The sequence below is a fragment of the Micropterus salmoides genome, unplaced genomic scaffold (assembly GCF_014851395.1).
Source record: "Micropterus salmoides isolate LMB-PRFRI ecotype aquatic unplaced genomic scaffold, ASM1485139v1 Ms_hic_scaffold_2, whole genome shotgun sequence".
In the NCBI taxonomy this organism is placed as follows: Eukaryota; Metazoa; Chordata; class Actinopteri; order Centrarchiformes; family Centrarchidae; genus Micropterus; species Micropterus salmoides.
The window spans coordinates 10,291,179-10,313,305 of NW_024041150.1; the positions used below are offsets into that span (position 1 = coordinate 10,291,179).

Genomic DNA, 22,127 nt, shown 5'->3' on the forward strand with positions numbered 1-22,127 from the left:
TGCCTGACCATTAAGAGCTTTGTAGGTAAGAAGAATGATTTTAAATTCTATTCTGGATTTTACTGGAAGCCAATGCAAAGAAGCTAAAACAGGAGAAATGTGATCTCTTTTCCTGGTTCCTGTCAGAACACGTGCTGCAGCATTCTGGATCAGCTGAAGAGTCTTAATGGACTTTTTCGAGCAGCCTGATAATAAGGAATTGCAGTAATCCAGCCTAGAAGTAACAAATGCATGGACTAGTTTTTCTGCATCATTTTTAGACAGGATGTTCCTGATTTTCGCAATATTACGTAGGTGAAAAAAGGCGGTCCTTAAAATTTGCTTAATGTGAGACTTAAACGACATGTCCTGATCAAAGATAACTCCAAGATTCCTCACAGTGGTGCTGGAGGCCAGGGCGATGCCATCCAGGGAAACTATATCTTTAGATAATGCGTCACGGAGGTGCTTAGGCCCCAGAGCAATAACTTCAGTTTTATCTGAGTTTAACATGAGAAAATTACAGGTCATCCAGGTTTTAACATCCTGAAGGCACATTTGAAGTTTAGCTAACTGATGAGTTTCATCTGGCTTGATCGATAGATATAACTGAGTATCATCTGCATAACAATGAAAGCTTATGGAATGTTTCCTGATAATATTGCCTAAAGGAAGCATATATAAAGTGAAGAGGATTGGTCCAAGGACAGATCCTTGAGGAACTCCATGAGTAACTTTGGCGTGCATGGAGGACTCATCGTTAACATGTACAAACTGAAATCGATCTGATAAATAGGACTTAAACCAGCTTAGAGCGGTTCCTTTAATGCCAATGAAATATTCCATTCTCTGCAATAGGATCTGATGGTCAATGGTATCAAATGCAGCACTAAGATCTAATAAAACCAGTACAGAGACAAGTCCTTTGTCTGATGCAATAAGGAGGTCATTAGTAATTTTCACCAGTGCTGTCTCTGTGCTATGATGAGCTCTAAATCCTGACTGAGAATCCTCAAATAAACTATTGCTCTGTAGAAAGTCACACAGCTGTTTAGCAACTGCTTTCTCCAGAACCTTAGAGAGAAATGGAAGGTTAGATATAGGTCTATAGTTGGCTAAAACATCCGGATCAAGTTTGGGCTTTTTCAGAAGAGGTTTAATTACAGCTACTTTAAAGTACTGTGGTACATAGCCTGTTGATAGAGATAGATTGATCATATCTAGTATAGAGGTGCTGACTAAGGGTAAAACATCTTTAAGCAGCCTAGTCGGGATGGGGTCTAAGAGGCAGGTTGATAGTTTAGATGAAGAAATTATTGAAGTTAGTTGGTAAAGATTGAGGGAAGCAAAACAGTCTAAACATGTATCTGGTTCTACAGCTGTTTCTAAGGTTCCTGAGTTAAGAGATAAGTCGGTGCCAATTGAGGGCAGGTCTTGGTGAATTTTGTCTCTAATAGCTAGAATTTTATCATTAAAGAAGCTCATGAAATCGTAACTACTGAGAGCTATGGGAATACTTGGCTCAATAGAGCTGTAACTCTCTGTCAGCCTGGCTACAGTGCTGAAAAGAAACCTGGGGTTGTTCCTATTTTCCTCTATTAATGACGAGTAGTACACTGCTCTGGCATTACGGAGGACCTTCCTATAAGTTTTAAGACTATCTTGCCAAATTAAACGAGAATTTTCCACTTTGGTGGAACGCCAATTCCTCTCAAGTTTCCGTGATATTTGCTTTAATTTGCGAGTTTCAGTATTATACCATGGAGCTAACCGTCTTTGTTTTAGTATTTTCTTTTTTAGAGGGGCTACAGAGTCGAGTGTCATTCGCAGCGAGCCTGCAGCACTATCAACAAGATGATCGATTTGGGAGGCACTGAAATTAGCATAGGAGTCCTCCGTTACTTTGTGACTAGATAATGAATTTAGAGCTGATGGAATCGCATCCTTAAATTTAGCTATAGCACTATCAGACAGACATCTTGTATAGAAATTTTTGCCCAATGGCGAGTAGTTCAGCAATACAAACTCAAAAGTTATCAAACAGTGGTCGGACAAAGAGGGATTCTGTGGGAACACCACTAAATGTTCAATTTCAATACCATACACCAAAACAAGGTCGAGGGTGTGGTTAAAACAGTGAGTCGGTTCATGAACACTCTGAGAGAAGCCGATGGAATCTAACAAAGAGATAAACGCAGTACTGAAGCTGTCATTCTCAACATCCACATGAATATTAAAATCTCCTACAATAATAACTTTGTCCGTTTTAAGGACTAAAGTTGACAAAAACTCTGCAAATTCAGATAAGAATTCAGAGTACGGGCCAGGTGCTCGGTACACTATAACAAAAAGAATTGGTTGCAGTGATTTCCAACCTGGGTGCGAAAGACCAAGAACAAGACCCTCAAATGAGTTATAGTTTAGTTGTGTTGTGCTGCTGCAGGGAGACGCCGAGGGAGGGAGAGGAGAGAGAGAGAGAGAGAGACAGAGAGAGAAAGGGAATTGGAACTTGACAAAATCTCATCTTCCGACCTGATATTTAGTTTTTTTGGTCAATAAATAGGTTTGTTTGACAGGGAAGCTGTGCGAAAACATGAATAAATAAACTGTATATTCATCTATTTAAAGCACCCCAGAAAAAAGCAATTTCTCTTGAGGAAGAAAAAGGGCAGGTGCTGAAGTCCCTTTTTATGTCTATGTGTGCCTGGCACAGCGACTCTCTAAAAATGGGGAGACGCTTTACCCTGGTTCACCCACCTGAAAACTCAATAAATGTATCGCCCAAAACTCTGCCCGCAAACAGCAGTGCTCTCAGTTATTGTACACACAAGGTTTTAATGTGCTTCATGTGTTTCCCCAGGTGTGGACACTGATCGTGGAACAGTTTTTCAAGTTGAAATGAGGGTTGCAACGGTATAATCAGTTGCACCCCCATGGTCACGTTAAAGTGTAATATATACTTCTGCGTCAAATCGACGGCGTAGGCTATGGGGCTACGCAGAGGTTACGCAGAGGCTACGCTGTCGCCTGACGTGCACCTCCTCAAAAATGTAACTACACGTCGAGTCGACGCGGACCATAAGCTCTGTGATTGGTCGGCTGGGTAGCCTCGCAATGCCTCCGAGCTGACCGGAAGTACCCCGCGCTTTGAAGTAACATTTACTAGCGGCCAAAACGGCGGCTGTAACACAGTGAATATAATATTTGACCGTCGCAAACCGAGCAAATGACTCGTTTCGCCCTCAGAATGTGATCCATTTGGTCGGTAACATTTGAAAACGTGCACATATACAATTTTACCCAAATTTACGTTAGCGGAGCGCTAAATCGGAAGTTAGCCTGCAGTAACACTGTAGCGCTACTGCCGACTAGCGTTTGGGGTGTAATTGCAGAATGACGGACACACCTACGCACAAGTATTAATGGATGGCTACATGCGTAGCCTACGGCGTAGGTACGCATGTAGACCCTATACAGGAGTTTAAATGGGCCATAAGTCAGCACTTCAAAGTGCCGCATGAAGTTTGTTTGTTCATAACTTTGTTTCTGCTTCTCCCAAGTGGCAAAAAAATGCAGTTGATGCAGGTTTAAACACTTTGTTGAGCATTAACGCATTACTTTAATACTTTCTCCAGTAACTAGTAGTGTAAGGGATTACTATTTCCAAAACACTAATTGTCCAGTTCTCTACTGAGCTACCTTCTATAGCTCAATAAACTCCCCACTGGAAGGGTTTCAGGACAAGTACGGCGGATACAACTCAAGTCTCATTATGGGCTTAATTGTGCACACATACACAAACTAGGTAGCCTGAATGCTATCGCTACGATAGCCTGTTAGTTAGTCTAGTTAGTTTTGTTAGGTTGTAAACCTGCAATGAAAACACAAACACCAGAATTACCTAATAATTTTACCCAGTCATGTGATATGAATTTTTCATCTGAATTACTAGCCATGCTAGTTTATAGTCAAGGCGTACCAGTCCTGAACATCAACTAAATGAAAATAAAACCTAAAGGTTAAACGCTTGCGCACCGTACCTAATTAAGCATACACAGAAAATATAGTCTGGAGACTAGGAATAATAAACAAATCTTTAACCTAGCAAGAAGATAACATATATGGCTTCGTTTGGAATAAGTCGGTAAATGTACACACTTATTTCTCGGATACTCCAGAACATAATAATAACACCCATCACTTATGATATATATGTAAACCACTAGTCATACCTGCTGGAAAGCTCTACAATAATAATATTACAGCTACTAATCCAAGTCCCTCCACTGTGACCCATCCACCATTGTGTCCCTGAGCAAGACACTTAACTCCTAGTTGCTCCAGAGGTGTGCGACCTCTGACATGTATAGCAATTGTAAGTAGCTTTGGATAAAAGCGTCGGCTAAATGAATACATGTAATGTGTCTGGCGGTGAACTAGCATCTTGGTGCCGCCGGAGAAAAGCAACTGCAGCTGTTTTGTTTCCATGAGGTTTTAATGGCATGTGACATGGTGACATTTTGCAGCGCAGGTGACACAATTTCATCACATTAAGTCAGCACTGCAAGTGCCGCATGAAGTTTGTTTGTTCATAACTTTGTTTCTGCTTCTCCCAAGTGGCAAAAAAATGCAGTTAGTGCAGGTTTAAACACTGATTAACGTGTTGGGCATCAACGCATTACTGTAATAATTTCTCCAGTAACTAGTAGTATAAGGGATTACTATTTCCAAAACAGTAATAATATTAGAGCTACTAATCCAATTACTGCTCACTGTGTTACTGCATTGCCAGAACTTTTTCATCTCCAGAAGCCAAACCTTGGCTGCTAGCCAAAAAGCTAAAGGAATATGGAGAACAAGAGGGAGAGGCGTTTTTTCAACAGCTTAAGTATTGCCATTTTTGAGTCACAGTGTAAGATGTAAGCAACATTGCCGTCCATTGTAAACTTTGTGCAACCAGCAAAAGGCTTTCAACCGCAAACAATTCATCAAATTTATTGAAGTATCCACTAAAGCAGCATCGCAATATGAAACTTGCCGAAAAAAACTCCAGCCACTTTTTTTAAGCAACGTTTTATGTTTTGTAAAAACACTGAATTCTGCTCTTATAAATGCATGTGCAGAAAACCAGTTCATTAGTTAGTTAGTTTTTAAAAATTTTTAAATACATACACTATACTGTACAGCATCATCTGGCTGTTGACTCCTAAGGTTAATTATTGTTCCAGTAAAGTGGATTAATTTCTGAAATGAGTTGATGAACAGGTTGTCTGTCACTATTTAGTAATATAAAGTAATATAGTAACGTAATGAGTAATGTAACTAGCTACTTTTAATACCCAGTAATAAGTAAAGTAATATTATTACTTTTTTAAGGAGTAATAAGTACAAAGTAACTTATTACAATTCCTGTGTAACTTGCCCTCACTAAATACACAAAAAAGTTATGATGATAAAGTGTTACAAAGAGATTGCCTTTGCTTTTTGTATAGGCAGTGACTACTACCATCCTCCACAGTAACTAACAGTGCACATAAAGTGTAAAAGAATGTAGGAGAGAACCATTAGGAAAGGTGTGTTACGTGCAATAAACTTGTGTCATGATCAGGTGGTTTTATATCATGCTCGTTCGTCTTATCTACTTCAATCCTGCTATCGCTTACGTTTCTCTACACCCTGACACTGGGTGGATATGTTTAGAAAGAGCTAATCCACTTTATAAAGTGTACGTAGGGCACCATTTCGCGTGTATCCATTTCGCATTTTCAACAATTGGATTTAAGCATTTTGTGTCATACTTCACTGACGGACACCAATGTAATCTGATCATGGCGTTTTCTTCACATTTCCTGATTATCTCTGCTCTACTCATCTGCTTATGTTCTAGTAATGGTAAGATTCATGAGACACATTTTTTCTCATGTCTTCACTGTATGTTTATTATATCCTCTACATAGGATCTTTCTTGAAATGGTTGTTTCAGTCATTCATGTGTTGATGAGTAAAGTACTTTTTTTGTCAGTTTTTCTCAAATCCAGTTACAAATTAGAGTTCTGACACTCCCCGGTCAAACTTTCTTGAAAATCACAGAGCAGATACGTTTATTCATGTCAAACACCTGAGTTGGCACACTCACATGTGGTTACGGTTAAGTGACTTTGTCTGGAGACATGACAGCTGTAGTTTTATGTGGTTGTAAACGGCCCTTGGTGCCATTTACTCTCCTGCTTACCATTCTTCCGGTTTCTTGATCTCTTCTGTATTGTCATTGTCTATTAATTACGTTTGTATATAAATGTTTTTTCCAAACATGTTTTGGACGGAAAATAATTGCTGCTTGGATAATGCTCACTAGTAATGGATTTTGAAGTCCAAAAGGTGTTTTTGTAATACATAGGAATTAAATGGAGATGGTGGGAATGGATTTGGGGCATACAGAATGCAGGGCTTTGACACGAGACTCTTGCGTCCTGCATGTGGTTAGGCTTAAAGTGGAGATAAAATGGAAAAAGGCCCTCTTAACCCTTTTAGGTTACATCCTTGGTCATATTGTGCGCCTATTTAACAACATAAAAATACAAACAATCTTTGTATTTCTTTGTATTTTTATATTAAAATCCAATCACATTTTATTCTTGTAAAACAAAATATGACATGTGTTTATGTAAGCCTGAACCAACCAATTTTCAACCAATAATATCATCACACCCACCCATGAATCAATTTTAAACTTTTAGCAGCACTAGCTAGCTAGTAGAGACCGGCGCGGGACTGTTGTCTTGATCCCGCTCCTGTTGATTTTGGTGACCATTACCTCCCGCTCCCGCAACATGTGTGTTACTCTACCGCCCATTCCCGCAACATGTCTATCCACTCCCACCCGCACCCGCATACATTGTGACATGCAGAGTAAAAAAGGGACACAAATAGGCTATGCTAAATGTTCAGAAAAACCAACATAAATCATTGCATTCATTTTTGTCAGTAAGAACTGAGAAGTTTTCCAAATTTCAGACTTGCCTTGCTTTGGTCTTGTATTGTATAAACCCGTGTGACAGAAGCCAGCGAGGCTGTGCAGTGAGTAAACCTCACTCCCGACACCTTAAGACACACGCTGGCAACCAACGCCAGTGGCCACAGGCTTTAGCCTCCTCTTCAGCATGTCCGCCTCCCATACCGGAGGCCGCCTGTTTGAGTCTGGTCCGTGCAGTACATTGTCAGAGGCAGCCGCATACACTCACTTTTATCTTATTTTCAACTTTGTTTGTTGACTCCATCTTATCAGCGCTACTGTGACATGAATGAAGCCCTCCATTCAATGTAGAGGCTTGAGTCTCCACTAAAACTGTGGGCATTGGTGTTGGGAGTCTGTTTATAGTTATACTGACTGACAATGGTGTAACAACATGAGGGAAGCTAGAAGTGGTCTGTCTGATGTTCTGCTCTATGGACTGTATCAGTTTCCTGTCTGATATCCAAGTCATAGATTTCCAGTCTGGCACGAGCAGCCTCCATGTCCATTTCTGCTTGTAGACGCTCAAATTCAGACCTCTTCATATCTAACTCCTTCCTATGTTGTTCTTCCATTATTCTGAATTTCTTCCTATTTTCTTAATAAATAATAAATTTATCATATTTTTTTCACTCTGTCAACACACACATAAACAAATGTGGAGAGATGTCAGTGATAGATCACCACAGCGTAGCGTCCCAAGTTGTGTGTGTGTATAGGGTGGTGATGGTGCAATGGATAAGCACATGCCTTTGGTGTGGGTTCAATCCTGGTTTCAATCCTCCACTGTGACCCATCCACCATTGTGTCCCTGAGCAAGACACTTAACTCCTAGTTGCTCCAGAGGTGTGCGACCTCTGACATGTATAGCAATTGTAAGTCGCTTTGGATAAAAGTGTCGGCTAAATGAATACATGTAATGTGTCTGGCGGTGAACTAGCATCTTGGTGCCGCCGGAGAAAATCAACTGCAGCTGTTTTGTTTCCATGAGGTTTTAATGGCATGTGACATGGTGACATTTTGCAGCGCAGGTGACACAATTTCATCACATTAAGTCAGCACTGCAAGTGCCGCATGAAGTTTGTTTGTTCATAACTTTGTTTCTGCTTCTCCCAAGTGGCAAAAAAATGCAGTTAATGCAGGTTTAAACACTTATTAACGTGTTGGGCATCAACACATTACTGTAATAATTTCTCCAGTAACTAGTAGTATAAGGGATTACTATTTCCAAAACAGTAATAATATTAGAGCTACTAATCCAATTACTGCTCACTGTGTTACTGCATTGCCAGAACTTTTTCATCTCCAGAAGCCAAACCTTGGCTGCTAGCCAAAAAGCTAAAGGAATATGGAGAACAAGAGGGAGAGGCGTTTTTTCAACAGCTTAAGTATTGCCATTTTTGAGTCACAGTGTAAGATGTAAGCAACATTGCCGTCCGTTGTAAACTTTGTGCAACCAGCAAAAGGCTTTCAACCGCAAACAATTCATCAAATTTATTGAAGTATCCACTAAAGCAGCATCGCAATATGAAACTTGCCGAAAAAAACTCCAGCCACTTTTTTTAAGCAACGTTTTATGTTTTGTAAAAACACTGAATTCTGCTCTTATAAATGCATGTGCAGAAAAACAGTTCATTAGTTAGTTAGTTTTTAAAATTTTTTAAATACATACACTATACTGTACAGCATCATCTGGCTGTTGATGGCTCCTAAGGTTAATTATTGTTCCAGTAAAGTGGATTAATTTCTGAAATGAGTTGATGAACAGGTTGTCTGTCACTATTTAGTAATATAAAGTAATATAGTAACGTAATGAGTAATGTAACTAGCTACTTTTAATACCCAGTAATAAGTAAAGTAATATTATTACTTTTTTAAGGAGTAATAAGTACAAAGTAACTTATTACAATTCCATTGTAACTTGCCCTCACTAAATACACAAAAAAGTTATGATGATAAAGTGTTACAAAGAGATTGCCTTTGCTTTTTGTATAGGCAGTGACTACTACCATCCTCCACAGTAACTAACAGTGCACATAAAGTGTAAAAGAATGTAGGAGAGAACCATTAGGAAAGGTGTGTTACGTGCAATAAACTTGTGTCATGATCAGGTGGTTTTATATCATGCTCGTTCGTCTTATCTACTTCAATCCTGCTATCGCTTACGTTTCTCTACACCCTGACACTGGGTGGGTATGTTTAGAAAGAGCTAATCCACTTTATAAAGTGTACGTGGGGCACCATTTCGCGTGTAGCCATTTTGTATTTTCAACAATTGGATTTAAGCATTTTGTGTCATACTTCACTGACGGACACCAATGTAATCTGATCATGGCGTTTTCTTCACATTTCCTGATTTTCTCTGCTCTACTCATCTGCTTATGTTCTAGTAATGGTAAGATTCATGAGACACATTTTTTCTCATGTCTTCACTGTATGTTTATTATATCCTCTACATAGGATCTTTCTTGAAATGGTTGTTTCAGTCATTCATGTGTTGATGAGTAAAGTACTTTTTTGTCAGTTTTTCTCAAATCCAGTTACAAATTAGAGTTCTGACACTCCCCGGTCAAACTTTCTTGAAAATCACAGAGCAGATACGTTTATTCATTTCAAACACCTGAGTTGGCACACTCACATGTGGTTACGGTTAAGTGACTTTGTCTGGAGACATGACAGCTGTAGTTTTATGTGGTTGTAAACGGCCCTTGGTGCCATTTACTCTCCTGCTTACCATTCTTCTGGTTTCTTGATCTCTTCTGTATTGTCATTGTCTATTAATTACGTTTGTATGTAAATGTTTTTTCCAAACATGTTTTGGACGGAAAATAATTGCTGCTTGGATAATGCTCACTAGTAATGGATTTTGAAGTCCAAAAGGTGTTTTTGTAATACATAGGAATTAAATGGAGATGGTGGGAATGGATTTGGGGCATACAGAATGCAGGGCTTTGACACGAGACTCTTGCGTCCTGCATGTGGTTAGGCTTAAAGTGGAGATTAAATGGAAAAAGGCCCTCTTAACCCTTTTAGGTCACATCCTTGGTCATATTGTGCGCCTATTTAACAACATAAAAATACAAACAATCTTTGTATTTCTTTGTATTTTTATATTAAAATCCAATCACATTTTATTCTTGTAAAACAAAATATGACATGTGCTTATGTAAGCCTGAACCAACCAATTTTCAACCAATAATATCATCACATCCTTTTAGCAGCATTAGCTGGCTAGTAGAGACCAGCGCGGGACTGTTTTCTTGATCCCGCTCCCGTTGATTTTGGTGAGCAGAGTTATAAATGAAAGGGGCTTGTGGTTATGGAGATCTGAAATGAATGTATGTCTATGGGAGTGTTATTTGATTTCCAATTAATAGCGCTACCTAGAGGTCGATTGATGGCAAAATTCACACAGGCCCTCAGGAGGCCGTGGCAGATAAGGTCCCCGAGTTTGGTGTAGATCGGATATTGCAAACGTAAGATCTGACATGACATCCTGTTTTTAGCGTTTGCGGAAACATTTGTTTGCTTGTAATTGGGACATTTTTTGGTGCATCAAGATTCCCTCTACAAACGTTCTTCGGCTCGGTCCAGAGATCGTCCGTGCCAAGTTTCGTGGCGATCGGACTTGTGGCTTCGTCGGAGCTAATTAAAATCCAGTTTTTGCAATTTAGCAAAATGAAAACGTCATCGCACAGAGGCATGTCCTATATGATAGGAATCGGCAGCATTCTTCAAACACGTAGACATAAGGTTTATGAATGTGCGATGTAGTGGGCCGTAGTTATGAGGCAAAATGTCCTTTGGTTGAAAATCCCACTGAAATGAATGTGATTGTCTGACGGTATTTGAGCTTCAATTATAGCGCCACCTTTAGGCCAAATTGCAGGTGTCATAAGGGCCCCATGGGGAACACTTGACCCAAATTTGGTGTCAATCGGACTTGTGGTTATGGAGATAAAATGCATATAAGTCAATGGGATTTCTTTTTACGTCTTTAATGTGCAATTACAGCGCCACCTATGGGCATATTTGGGTGAACATTGGTGCCTGTAGTAAGGGGAATATGCTGAACAATTCTGGTTTCATGAATGTGACTTGTGGTTATAGAGGAACAATTGTTTAGGATTCAATAGCGCCACCTAGGGGCGAGTTGCACCAAATTTTGCACATGCCCCCAGGGGGCGTCCCACATTAATTCTCTAAAAGTTTGGTGTCGATCGGCCATTCCAAAGCGAAGATATGACATCATTTCCTGTTAGTAGCGTTTTTTGCAAAGATATATTAGCATATAATTGCGATATTTTAATTTCCTCTACAAACTTTCATCAGCTTGGTCCAGAGATTATCCATGCTACGTTTGGTGTTGATCGGACTTGCAGCTTCGGAGGAGTTAATTAAAATAAGTTTTTCAGTTTTCGCGTAGCCTATACCACGAGATTCAGCTCGATCCCCCGAACACGTGGATATAAGGTTTTTGATATCCGCCTTCGTAGGCGGGATTTCCAAGCCCAAACGCGTTGACCTTGCTCCTAGAAGCTCCTATCCCCTAGAGGTAGAAGTGTGCGGATTTTTGCGTCTGAGTTACGTGCAGTGAACTGGACTTACCCTGTGAGTTTGGCATCCCTAGCAGTTACCGTCTAGGCTGCAGTAGTGGAATTAGAGGCGGAAGTATAATAATAAAAATGTGAGCGATTACAATAGGGTTCCCAGCCGCTTTGCGGTACTGGGAACCGCAACGCCTTGCATTCGCGGGTTTCCAGCCCACTTCAGGCTTGAACCCCTAAAAATCTGAGTGAAAACAATAGGGGTTGACCCCTACTAAGATTGAGGCTGAAAAATACCGTTTAACAGAACCAAAAAACATTAAAATGGCCTGCTTGCATCCCCTAAAAAGCAGCCCCTAGGCCACATTTACCCGAAATGTATGAAATTTTTGTGGCACATCTATCATGTCTATCATGTCATCTCTGGGAGTGATGCCCTAAACAGAAACTAGGCCATTTTGAATTTACTGTCCTTTTTGACAATTAACAGGTTCCGTAATTTAATGAACTCCTCCTACAGAATTGATCCGATCAACTTCAAATTTTTGCTGTGCAATGTAAAGGCATTGACAATGAAAATTGTGCTGTGAGTTTTTGTGAAAGGGTGTGTCACTTCAGTGTACATGCTCAAATCTGCACCAAATTTGACATTTTGGACAACAGTCCTGCCCTGAACACATCCATATATCAATATTCACTCAAAGTCATAGCGCCACTTAGTGGCAACCAGTGTTGGGCAAGTTACTCAGAAATTGTAATAAGTTACTAGTTACTCATTACTCCTTAAAAAAACACACAAAACACACAATAACGGTGATACATCTGTGGAAAGAACACCTCTCTCCCTCCTTCTCCATTCTTCCTTTAACTTTTTGGCTAACAGCTGACCTAAACAACATAAGGTCCGGTGCCGCTGACCTGCCGTGCAGTTGTGCATTCACATCAAGGATGGTGTGATCAGTAACGTAGTAAGTGTAATATTACTATTTTGGAAAAGTAATCAGTACACTACTAGTTACTGGGAAAATTAATATTACAATGTGTTACTACTGCGTTGTTAATGCATTGTTAACGCGTTACTGTAATACCTGAAGAGGCTATGAAGTTTTCATGTTACGCGATACAAGAACCACATACAGTATTTATCAAATTGGGTCGGACTTGATTAACTTAGTTCCAGGTCACACATGTGACAACGTACGGTTTTCAAAATAAGGTTTCTATGCAGTATGGAAATAAGATTAATTGGATTATATTCACAGAAAGTATAAAACATATTACATGTGTCCATTAAAAGTAAATGGACACATGTAATTTACTTTGCCGTACCCTCTCAGGTCTTGGACTCACCACCATAGTCTCTCCATATTCTGTGGAAAAACTGAGTCAAAAGCACATTTTGACTATTTACTTTATGCAATGGTAAAAAAATAAATAAATGGAAAAATAAATGGAAAAAAATCTGAAACACCTTGTTTGTTGTTCAGTATACAGTGTGGACTACGCCATCCACTAGAGTTCAATATTACGATAAAGTTATTGTTTTAGTTCAGTCATTCTTGGTGTAGATCGCACTTTAGAGTAATCCAACCTGCGTCTGACTTTGATATTGTCCGTGGAAGAAAGGGGAGAATCTAGACTAGGGAATGCTGGGTACACTAAGTAGTGCTATTCCTCGCTAATGTCACCTGAAACTTTACACAAATTTCAAACTAAGCACATTCACCTCACTTCAAATGACAGACATTTCTGTCAATCTGTTTTTTTATAAAGTCCTTTTTTGTTTTGTACTACCTAATTTGTTTCCTTCATGGAAAATATCAACAGTAATAATGTATTGCCAAGTTTTACTTCACTGTGGTAAGGTATAAGGTAGATTTATTTGTCAAATTAAAATAGGTTGCAAAATGAAATTGAGTTTGTGACTCCCTTCTGCCAAGTATCAGAAACAAAACAAAAAGAAAGACACAAAACAAACACTGACAACAAATACACTACACACAATGGCACTATACATTATGGCCATCAATGTGAAATTGATAAAAAAATAATTTGATACATACAAAATACAAAAAACACAATGCAGTCAGTGGCTTTAAACTTCCTGAGTTTCTAATACAGAATTCCACTTCCCCACTTTAACAGAGAAAATGGACTGACCAAAGGTTGTCTTTCTAAATTGTGGTACAATCTAGTTTTTTGTAGTGAGTATACTCCCTATACGCCCTCCCAGCCTCATACTCACCGGTCCCCAAGCAATCCGAGTGAAGTCCCTTAAGCAGCACTACACTCACTACATGTACTAGAGACTAGAATAGAAACTGCTTAGGCTATGTAAATGCTCGGTATAGAGCCTTTCTAGTCTTTGCAACCACTGAAAGCGCTTTAACACTACATTGCATTCACCAATTCCACACATTCATACACTGAGCCTAAGTGCTCAAACAGAAACTAACATTCACACACATTCATACTGATGGAACAGCCACCTTGGGCAATTCAGGGTTCAATGTCTTACCCAAGGACACTTCGACATGGGAGGTTTGAACTGCTAACCTTCAGATTAACAGGCAACCTGCTCTACCTCCTGGGCCACAGCTGCCCCCATGAACCCACGCCCCCATGTGTTATCAACACTGCAAAAACTTTAATAGGCAAATGACAGTTAAAGATGGGCAAGGGCTTCACTTTGTGTTTAAAAGTGGTGGGGAAAGAGACAGGGCTCAGGTTAGAGCTGTGACAAAACACTTGAGACCTTCTGCACAAATTTACGGTGGAAATGTCTTTACACAAAATTCAAGTGGCTGGTGACAATTCAGAATAAAATATAATGGAATTTAATGCAGTAATCAGTAAATTGTGTTTTTAGCTTAGTTATTTTCAGATATTTTCTACATTCTTTCTTACATTTGTTATTTAACATTTCTTGTTGCAAGCTATTTTTCAGAACATTTTCAAAAGATGCTTTCAAACCAATCACAAAGTCACAAGAATTTAACAGCTATCACCAATTGATTTGCTGCTAGATTTGTTCTTGTACCATTATGAAAACCGCATTAATATGCAATGCATCTGGCCATGCCTTCAACATCACTCACTTTTGTCATTTCTTGGCCCACCTCTCTGGGTATTTGTTGGAGGAAAGTTCAGGTGTATTTCAGACTGGTGTAGTCAAATTCAATGTAATATATTTAGAAATACAATTAGGTCAAAGATCTCTTTAAAGCAACCTCTACACCGTTTGATCTTTTTTTACTTTCTATTCCCAGAATATTCCAAAATGTATGATCACCAGCTGTCGACAACCACATTACCAGACGTAACTGCTCAGACAGACACATTAACATCACAGCCTTCGGAGACCATATCAACATCTCAACCTACAGGTCCAACAGACACATTAACCTCTGAGCCTACTGGTACCACCTCAGTACCTGAATTAACAGGTCATACTGATTCAATTACGTCTGGACTTGTTGTGACAACGTCTGTCCCTGAACCAACCAATCCCACTGACATAACAACCGCTGAGCCTGACGAGACAACCACATTACCAGACGTAACTGCTCAGACAGACACATTAACATCACAGCCTTCGGAGACCCTATCAACATCTCAACCTACAGATTCTACAGATACAGTAACATCTGAACCTACTGGTACCACCTCAGTACCTGAATTAACAGGTCATACTGATTCAATTACGTCTGGACTTGTTGTGACAACGTCTGTCCCTGAACCAACCAATCCCACTGACATAACAACCGCTGAGCCTGCTGAGACAACCACATTACCAGACGTAACTGCTCAGACAGACACATTAACATCACAGCCTTCGGAGACCATATCAACATCTCAACCTACAGGTCCAACAGACACATTAACCTCTGAGCCTACTGGTACCACCTCAGTACCTGAATTAACAGGTCATACTGATTCAATTACGTCTGGACTTGTTGTGACAACGTCTGTCCCTGAACCAACCAATCCCACTGACATAACAACCGCTGAGCCTGACGAGACAACCACATTACCAGACGTAACTGCTCAGACAGACACATTAACATCACAGCCTTCGGAGACCCTATCAACATCTCAACCTACAGATTCTACAGATACAGTAACATCTGAACCTACTGGTACCACCTCAGTACCTGAATTAACAGGTCATACTGATTCAATTACGTCTGGACTTGTTGTGACAACGTCTGTCCCTGAACCAACCAATCCCACTGATATAACAACCGCTGAGCCTGACGAGACAACCACATTACCAGACGTAACTGCTCAGACAGACACATTAACATCACAGCCTTCGGAGACCCTATCAACATCTCAACCTACAGGTCCAACAGACGCATTAACCTCTGAGCCTACTGGTACCACCTCAGTACCTGAATTAACAGGTCATACTGATTCAATTACGTCTGGACTTGTTGTGACAACGTCTGTCCCTGAACCAACCAATCCCACTGACATAACAACCGCTGAGCCTGACGAGACAACCACATTACCAGACGTAACTGCTCAGACAGACACATTAACATCACAGCCTTCGGAGACCATATCAACATCTCAACCTACAGGTCCAACAGACACATTAACCTCTGAGCCTACTGGTACCACCTCAGTACCTGAATTAACAGGTCATACTGATTCAATTACGTCTGGACTTGTTGTGACAACGTCTGTCCCTGAACCAACCAATCCCACTGACATAACAACCGCTGAGCCTGCTGAGACAACCACATTACCAGACGTAACTGCTCAGACAGACACATTAACATCACAGCCTTCGGAGACCATATCAACATCTCAACCTACAGGTCCAACAGACACATTAACCTCTGAGCCTACTGGTACCACCTCAGTACCTGAATTAACAGGTCATACTGATTCAATTACGTCTGGACTTGTTGTGACAACGTCTGTCCCTGAACCAACCAATCCCACTGACATAACAACCGCTGAGCCTGCTGAGACAACCACATTACCAGACGTAACTGCTCAGACAGACACATTAACATCACAGCCTTCGGAGACCATATCAACATCTCAACCTACAGGTCCAGCAGACACATTAACCTCTGAGCCTACTGGTACCACCTCAGTACCTGAATTAACAGGTCATACTGATTCAATTACGTCTGGACTTGTTGTGACAACGTCTGTCCCTGAACCAACCAATCCCACTGACATAACAACCGCTGAGCCTGACGAGACAACCACATTACCAGACGTAACTGCTCAGACAGACACATTAACATCACAGCCTTCGGAGACCCTATCAACATCTCAACCTACAGATCACAGATACAGTAACATCTGAACCTACTGGTACCACCTCAGTACCTGAATTAACAGGTCATACTGATTCAATTACGTCTGGACTTGTTGTGACAACGTCTGTCCCTGAACCAACCAATCCCACTGACATAACAACCGCTGAGCCTGCTGAGACAACCACATTACCAGACGTAACTGCTCAGACAGACACATTAACATCACAGCCTTCGGAGACCATATCAACATCTCAACCTACAGGTCCAACAGACACATTAACCTCTGAGCCTACTGGTACCACCTCAGTACCTGAATTAACAGGTCATACTGATTCAATTACGTCTGGACTTGTTGTGACAACGTCTGTCCCTGAACCAACCAATCCCACTGACATAACAACCGCTGAGCCTGCTGAGACAACCACATTACCAGACGTAACTGCTCAGACAGACACATTAACATCACAGCCTTCGGAGACCATATCAACATCTCAACCTACAGGTCCAACAGACGCATTAACCTCTGAGCCTACTGGTACCACCTCAGTACCTGAATTAACAGGTCATACTGATTCAATTACGTCTGGACTTGTTGTGACAACGTCTGTCCCTGAACCAACCAATCCCACTGACATAACAACCGCTGAGCCTGACGAGACAACCACATTACCAGACGTAACTGCTCAGACAGACACATTAACATCACAGCCTTCGGAGACCCTATCAACATCTCAACCTACAGGTCCAACAGACGCATTAACCTCTGAGCCTACTGGTACCACCTCAGTACCTGAATTAACAGGTCATACTGATTCAATTACGTCTGGACTTGTTGTGACAACGTCTGTCCCTGAACCAACCAATCCCACTGACATAACAACCGCTGAGCCTGCTGAGACAACCACATTACCAGACGTAACTGCTCAGACAGACACATTAACATCACAGCCTTCGGAGACCCTATCAACATCTCAACCTACAGATACAGATACAGTAACATCTGAACCTACTGGTACCACCTCAGTACCTGAATTAACAGGTCATACTGATTCAATTACGTCTGGACTTGTTGTGACAACGTCTGTCCCTGAACCAACCAATCCCACTGACATAACAACCGCTGAGCCTGCTGAGACAACCACATTACCAGACGTAACTGCTCAGACAGACACATTAACATCACAGCCTTCGGAGACCATATCAACATCTCAACCTACAGGTCCAACAGACACATTAACCTCTGAGCCTACTGGTACCACCTCAGTACCTGAATTAACAGGTCATACTGATTCAATTACGTCTGGACTTGTTGTGACAACGTCTGTCCCTGAACCAACCAATCCCACTGACATAACAACCGCTGAGCCTGACGAGACAACCACATTACCAGACGTAACTGCTCAGACAGACACATTAACATCACAGCCTTCGGAGACCCTATCAACATCTCAACCTACAGGTCCAACAGACGCATTAACCTCTGAGCCTACTGGTACCACCTCAGTACCTGAATTAACAGGTCATACTGATTCAATTACGTCTGGACTTGTTGTGACAACGTCTGTCCCTGAACCAACCAATCCCACTGACATAACAACCGCTGAGCCTGACGAGACAACCACATTACCAGACGTAACTGCTCAGACAGACACATTAACATCACAGCCTTCGGAGACCCTATCAACATCTCAACCTACAGATTCACAGATACAGTAACTCTGAACCTACTGGTACCACCTCAGTACCTGAATTAACAGGTCATACTGATTCAATTACGTCTGGACTTGTTGTGACAACGTCTGTCCCTGAACCAACCAATCCCACTGACATAACAACCGCTGAGCCTGCTGAGACAACCACATTACCAGACGTAACTGCTCAGACAGACACATTAACATCACAGCCTTCGGAGACCATATCAACATCTCAACCTACAGGTCCAACAGACACATTAACCTCTGAGCCTACTGGTACCACCTCAGTACCTGAATTAACAGGTCATACTGATTCAATTACGTCTGGACTTGTTGTGACAACGTCTGTCCCTGAACCAACCAATCCCACTGACATAACAACCGCTGAGCCTGCTGAGACAACCACATTACCAGACGTAACTGCTCAGACAGACACATTAACATCACAGCCTTCGGAGACCATATCAACATCTCAACCTACAGGTCCACAGACACATTAACCTCTGAGCCTACTGGTACCACCTCAGTACCTGAATTAACAGGTCATACTGATTCAATTACGTCTGGACTTGTTGTGACAACGTCTGTCCCTGAACCAACCAATCCCACTGACATAACAACCGCTGAGCCTGACGAGACAACCACATTACCAGACGTAACTGCTCAGACAGACACATTAACATCACAGCCTTCGGAGACCCTATCAACATCTCAACCTACAGGTCCAACAGACGCATTAACCTCTGAGCCTACTGGTACCACCTCAGTACCTGAATTAACAGGTCATACTGATTCAATTACGTCTGGACTTGTTGTGACAACGTCTGTCCCTGAACCAACCAATCCCACTGACATAACAACCGCTGAGCCTGCTGAGACAACCACATTACCAGACGTAACTGCTCAGACAGACACATTAACATCACAGCCTTCGGAGACCCTATCAACATCTCAACCTACAGATCTACAGATACAGTAACATCTGAACCTACTGGTACCACCTCAGTACCTGAATTAACAGGTCATACTGATTCAATTACGTCTGGACTTGTTGTGACAACGTCTGTCCCTGAACCAACCAATCCCACTGACATAACAACCGCTGAGCCTGCTGAGACAACCACATTACCAGACGTAACTGCTCAGACAGACACATTAACATCACAGCCTTCGGAGACCCTATCAACATCTCAACCTACAGGTCCAACAGACACATTAACCTCTGAGCCTACTGGTACCACCTCAGTACCTGAATTAACAGGTCATACTGATTCAATTACGTCTGGACTTGTTGTGACAACGTCTGTCCCTGAACCAACCAATCCCACTGACATAACAACCGCTGAGCCTGCTGAGACAACCACATTACCAGACGTAACTGCTCAGACAGACACATTAACATCACAGCCTTCGGAGACCCTATCAACATCTCAACCTACAGGTCCAACAGACGCATTAACCTCTGAGCCTACTGGTACCACCTCAGTACCTGAATTAACAGGTCATACTGATTCAATTACGTCTGGACTTGTTGTGACAACGTCTGTCCCTGAACCAACCAATCCCACTGACATAACAACCGCTGAGCCTGACGAGACAACCACATTACCAGACGTAACTGCTCAGACAGACACATTAACATCACAGCCTTCGGAGACCCTATCAACATCTCAACCTACAGGTCCAACAGACGCATTAACCTCTGAGCCTACTGGTACCACCTCAGTACCTGAATTAACAGGTCATACTGATTCAATTACGTCTGGACTTGTTGTGACAACGTCTGTCCCTGAACCAACCAATCCCACTGACATAACAACCGCTGAGCCTGCTGAGACAACCACATTACCAGACGTAACTGCTCAGACAGACACATTAACATCACAGCCTTCGGAGACCATATCAACATCTCAACCTACAGGTCCAACAGACACATTAACCTCTGAGCCTACTGGTACCACCTCAGTACCTGAATTAACAGGTCATACTGATTCAATTACGTCTGGACTTGTTGTGACAACGTCTGTCCCTGAACCAACCAATCCCACTGACATAACAACCGCTGAGCCTGACGAGACAACCACATTACCAGACGTAACTGCTCAGACAGACACATTAACATCACAGCCTTCGGAGACCCTATCAACATCTCAACCTACAGGTCTACAGATACAGTAACTCTGACCTACTGGTACCACCTCAGTACCTGAATTAACAGGTCATACTGATTCAATTACGTCTGGACTTGTTGTGACAACGTCTGTCCCTGAACCAACCAATCCCACTGACATAACAACCGCTGAGCCTGCTGAGACAACCACATTACCAGACGTAACTGCTCAGACAGACACATTAACATCACAGCCTTCGGAGACCATATCAACATCTCAACCTACAGGTCCAACAGACACATTAACCTCTGAGCCTACTGGTACCACCTCAGTACCTGAATTAACAGGTCATACTGATTCAATTACGTCTGGACTTGTTGTGACAACGTCTGTCCCTGAACCAACCAATCCCACTGACATAACAACCGCTGAGCCTGACGAGACAACCACATTACCAGACGTAACTGCTCAGACAGACACATTAACATCACAGCCTTCGGAGACCCTATCAACATCTCAACCTACAGGTCCAACAGACATTAACCTCTGAGCCTACTGGTACCACCTCAGTACCTGAATTAACAGGTCATACTGATTCAATTACGTCTGGACTTGTTGTGACAACGTCTGTCCCTGAACCAACCAATCCCACTGACATAACAACCGCTGAGCCTGCTGAGACAACCACATTACCAGACGTAACTGCTCAGACAGACACATTAACATCACAGCCTTCGGAGACCATATCAACATCTCAACCTACAGGTCCAACAGACACATTAACCTCTGAGCCTACTGGTACCACCTCAGTACCTGAATTAACAGGTCATACTGATTCAATTACGTCTGGACTTGTTGTGACAACGTCTGTCCCTGAACCAACCAATCCCACTGACATAACAACCGCTGAGCCTGCTGAGACAACCACATTACCAGACGTAACTGCTCAGACAGACACATTAACATCACAGCCTTCGGAGACCATATCAACATCTCAACCTACAGGTCCAACAGACACATTAACCTCTGAGCCTACTGGTACCACCTCAGTACCTGAATTAACAGGTCATACTGATTCAATTACGTCTGGACTTGTTGTGACAACGTCTGTCCCTGAACCAACCAATCCCACTGACATAACAACCGCTGAGCCTGCTGAGACAACCACATTACCAGACGTAACTGCTCAGACAGACACATTAACATCACAGCCTTCGGAGACCATATCAACATCTCAACCTACAGGTCCAACAGACACATTAACCTCTGAGCCTACTGGTACCACCTCAGTACCTGAATTAACAGGTCATACTGATTCAATTACGTCTGGACTTGTTGTGACAACGTCTGTCCCTGAACCAACCAATCCCACTGACATAACAACCGCTGAGCCTGACGAGACAACCACATTACCAGACGTAACTGCTCAGACAGACACATTAACATCACAGCCTTCGGAGACCCTATCAACATCTCAACCTACAGGTCAACAGATACATTAA

At 41.8% G+C, this 22,127-nt stretch overlaps 1 protein-coding gene across 1 annotated transcript in view; it reads left to right on the forward strand.

Moving 5' to 3' along the window:
- Nucleotides 1-22,127, forward strand: part of LOC119911879 (mucin-5AC-like) — a 37,775-nt gene extending 15,648 nt beyond the window's left edge. Inside the window, exons 5-7 of the mRNA XM_038730860.1 lie at nt 14,808-15,917; nt 19,443-20,688; nt 21,119-22,127. Of these exons, the coding sequence (XP_038586788.1) occupies nt 14,808-15,917; nt 19,443-20,688; nt 21,119-22,127 (3,365 nt within the window). The remainder of the gene's footprint in view (nt 1-14,807; nt 15,918-19,442; nt 20,689-21,118) is intronic.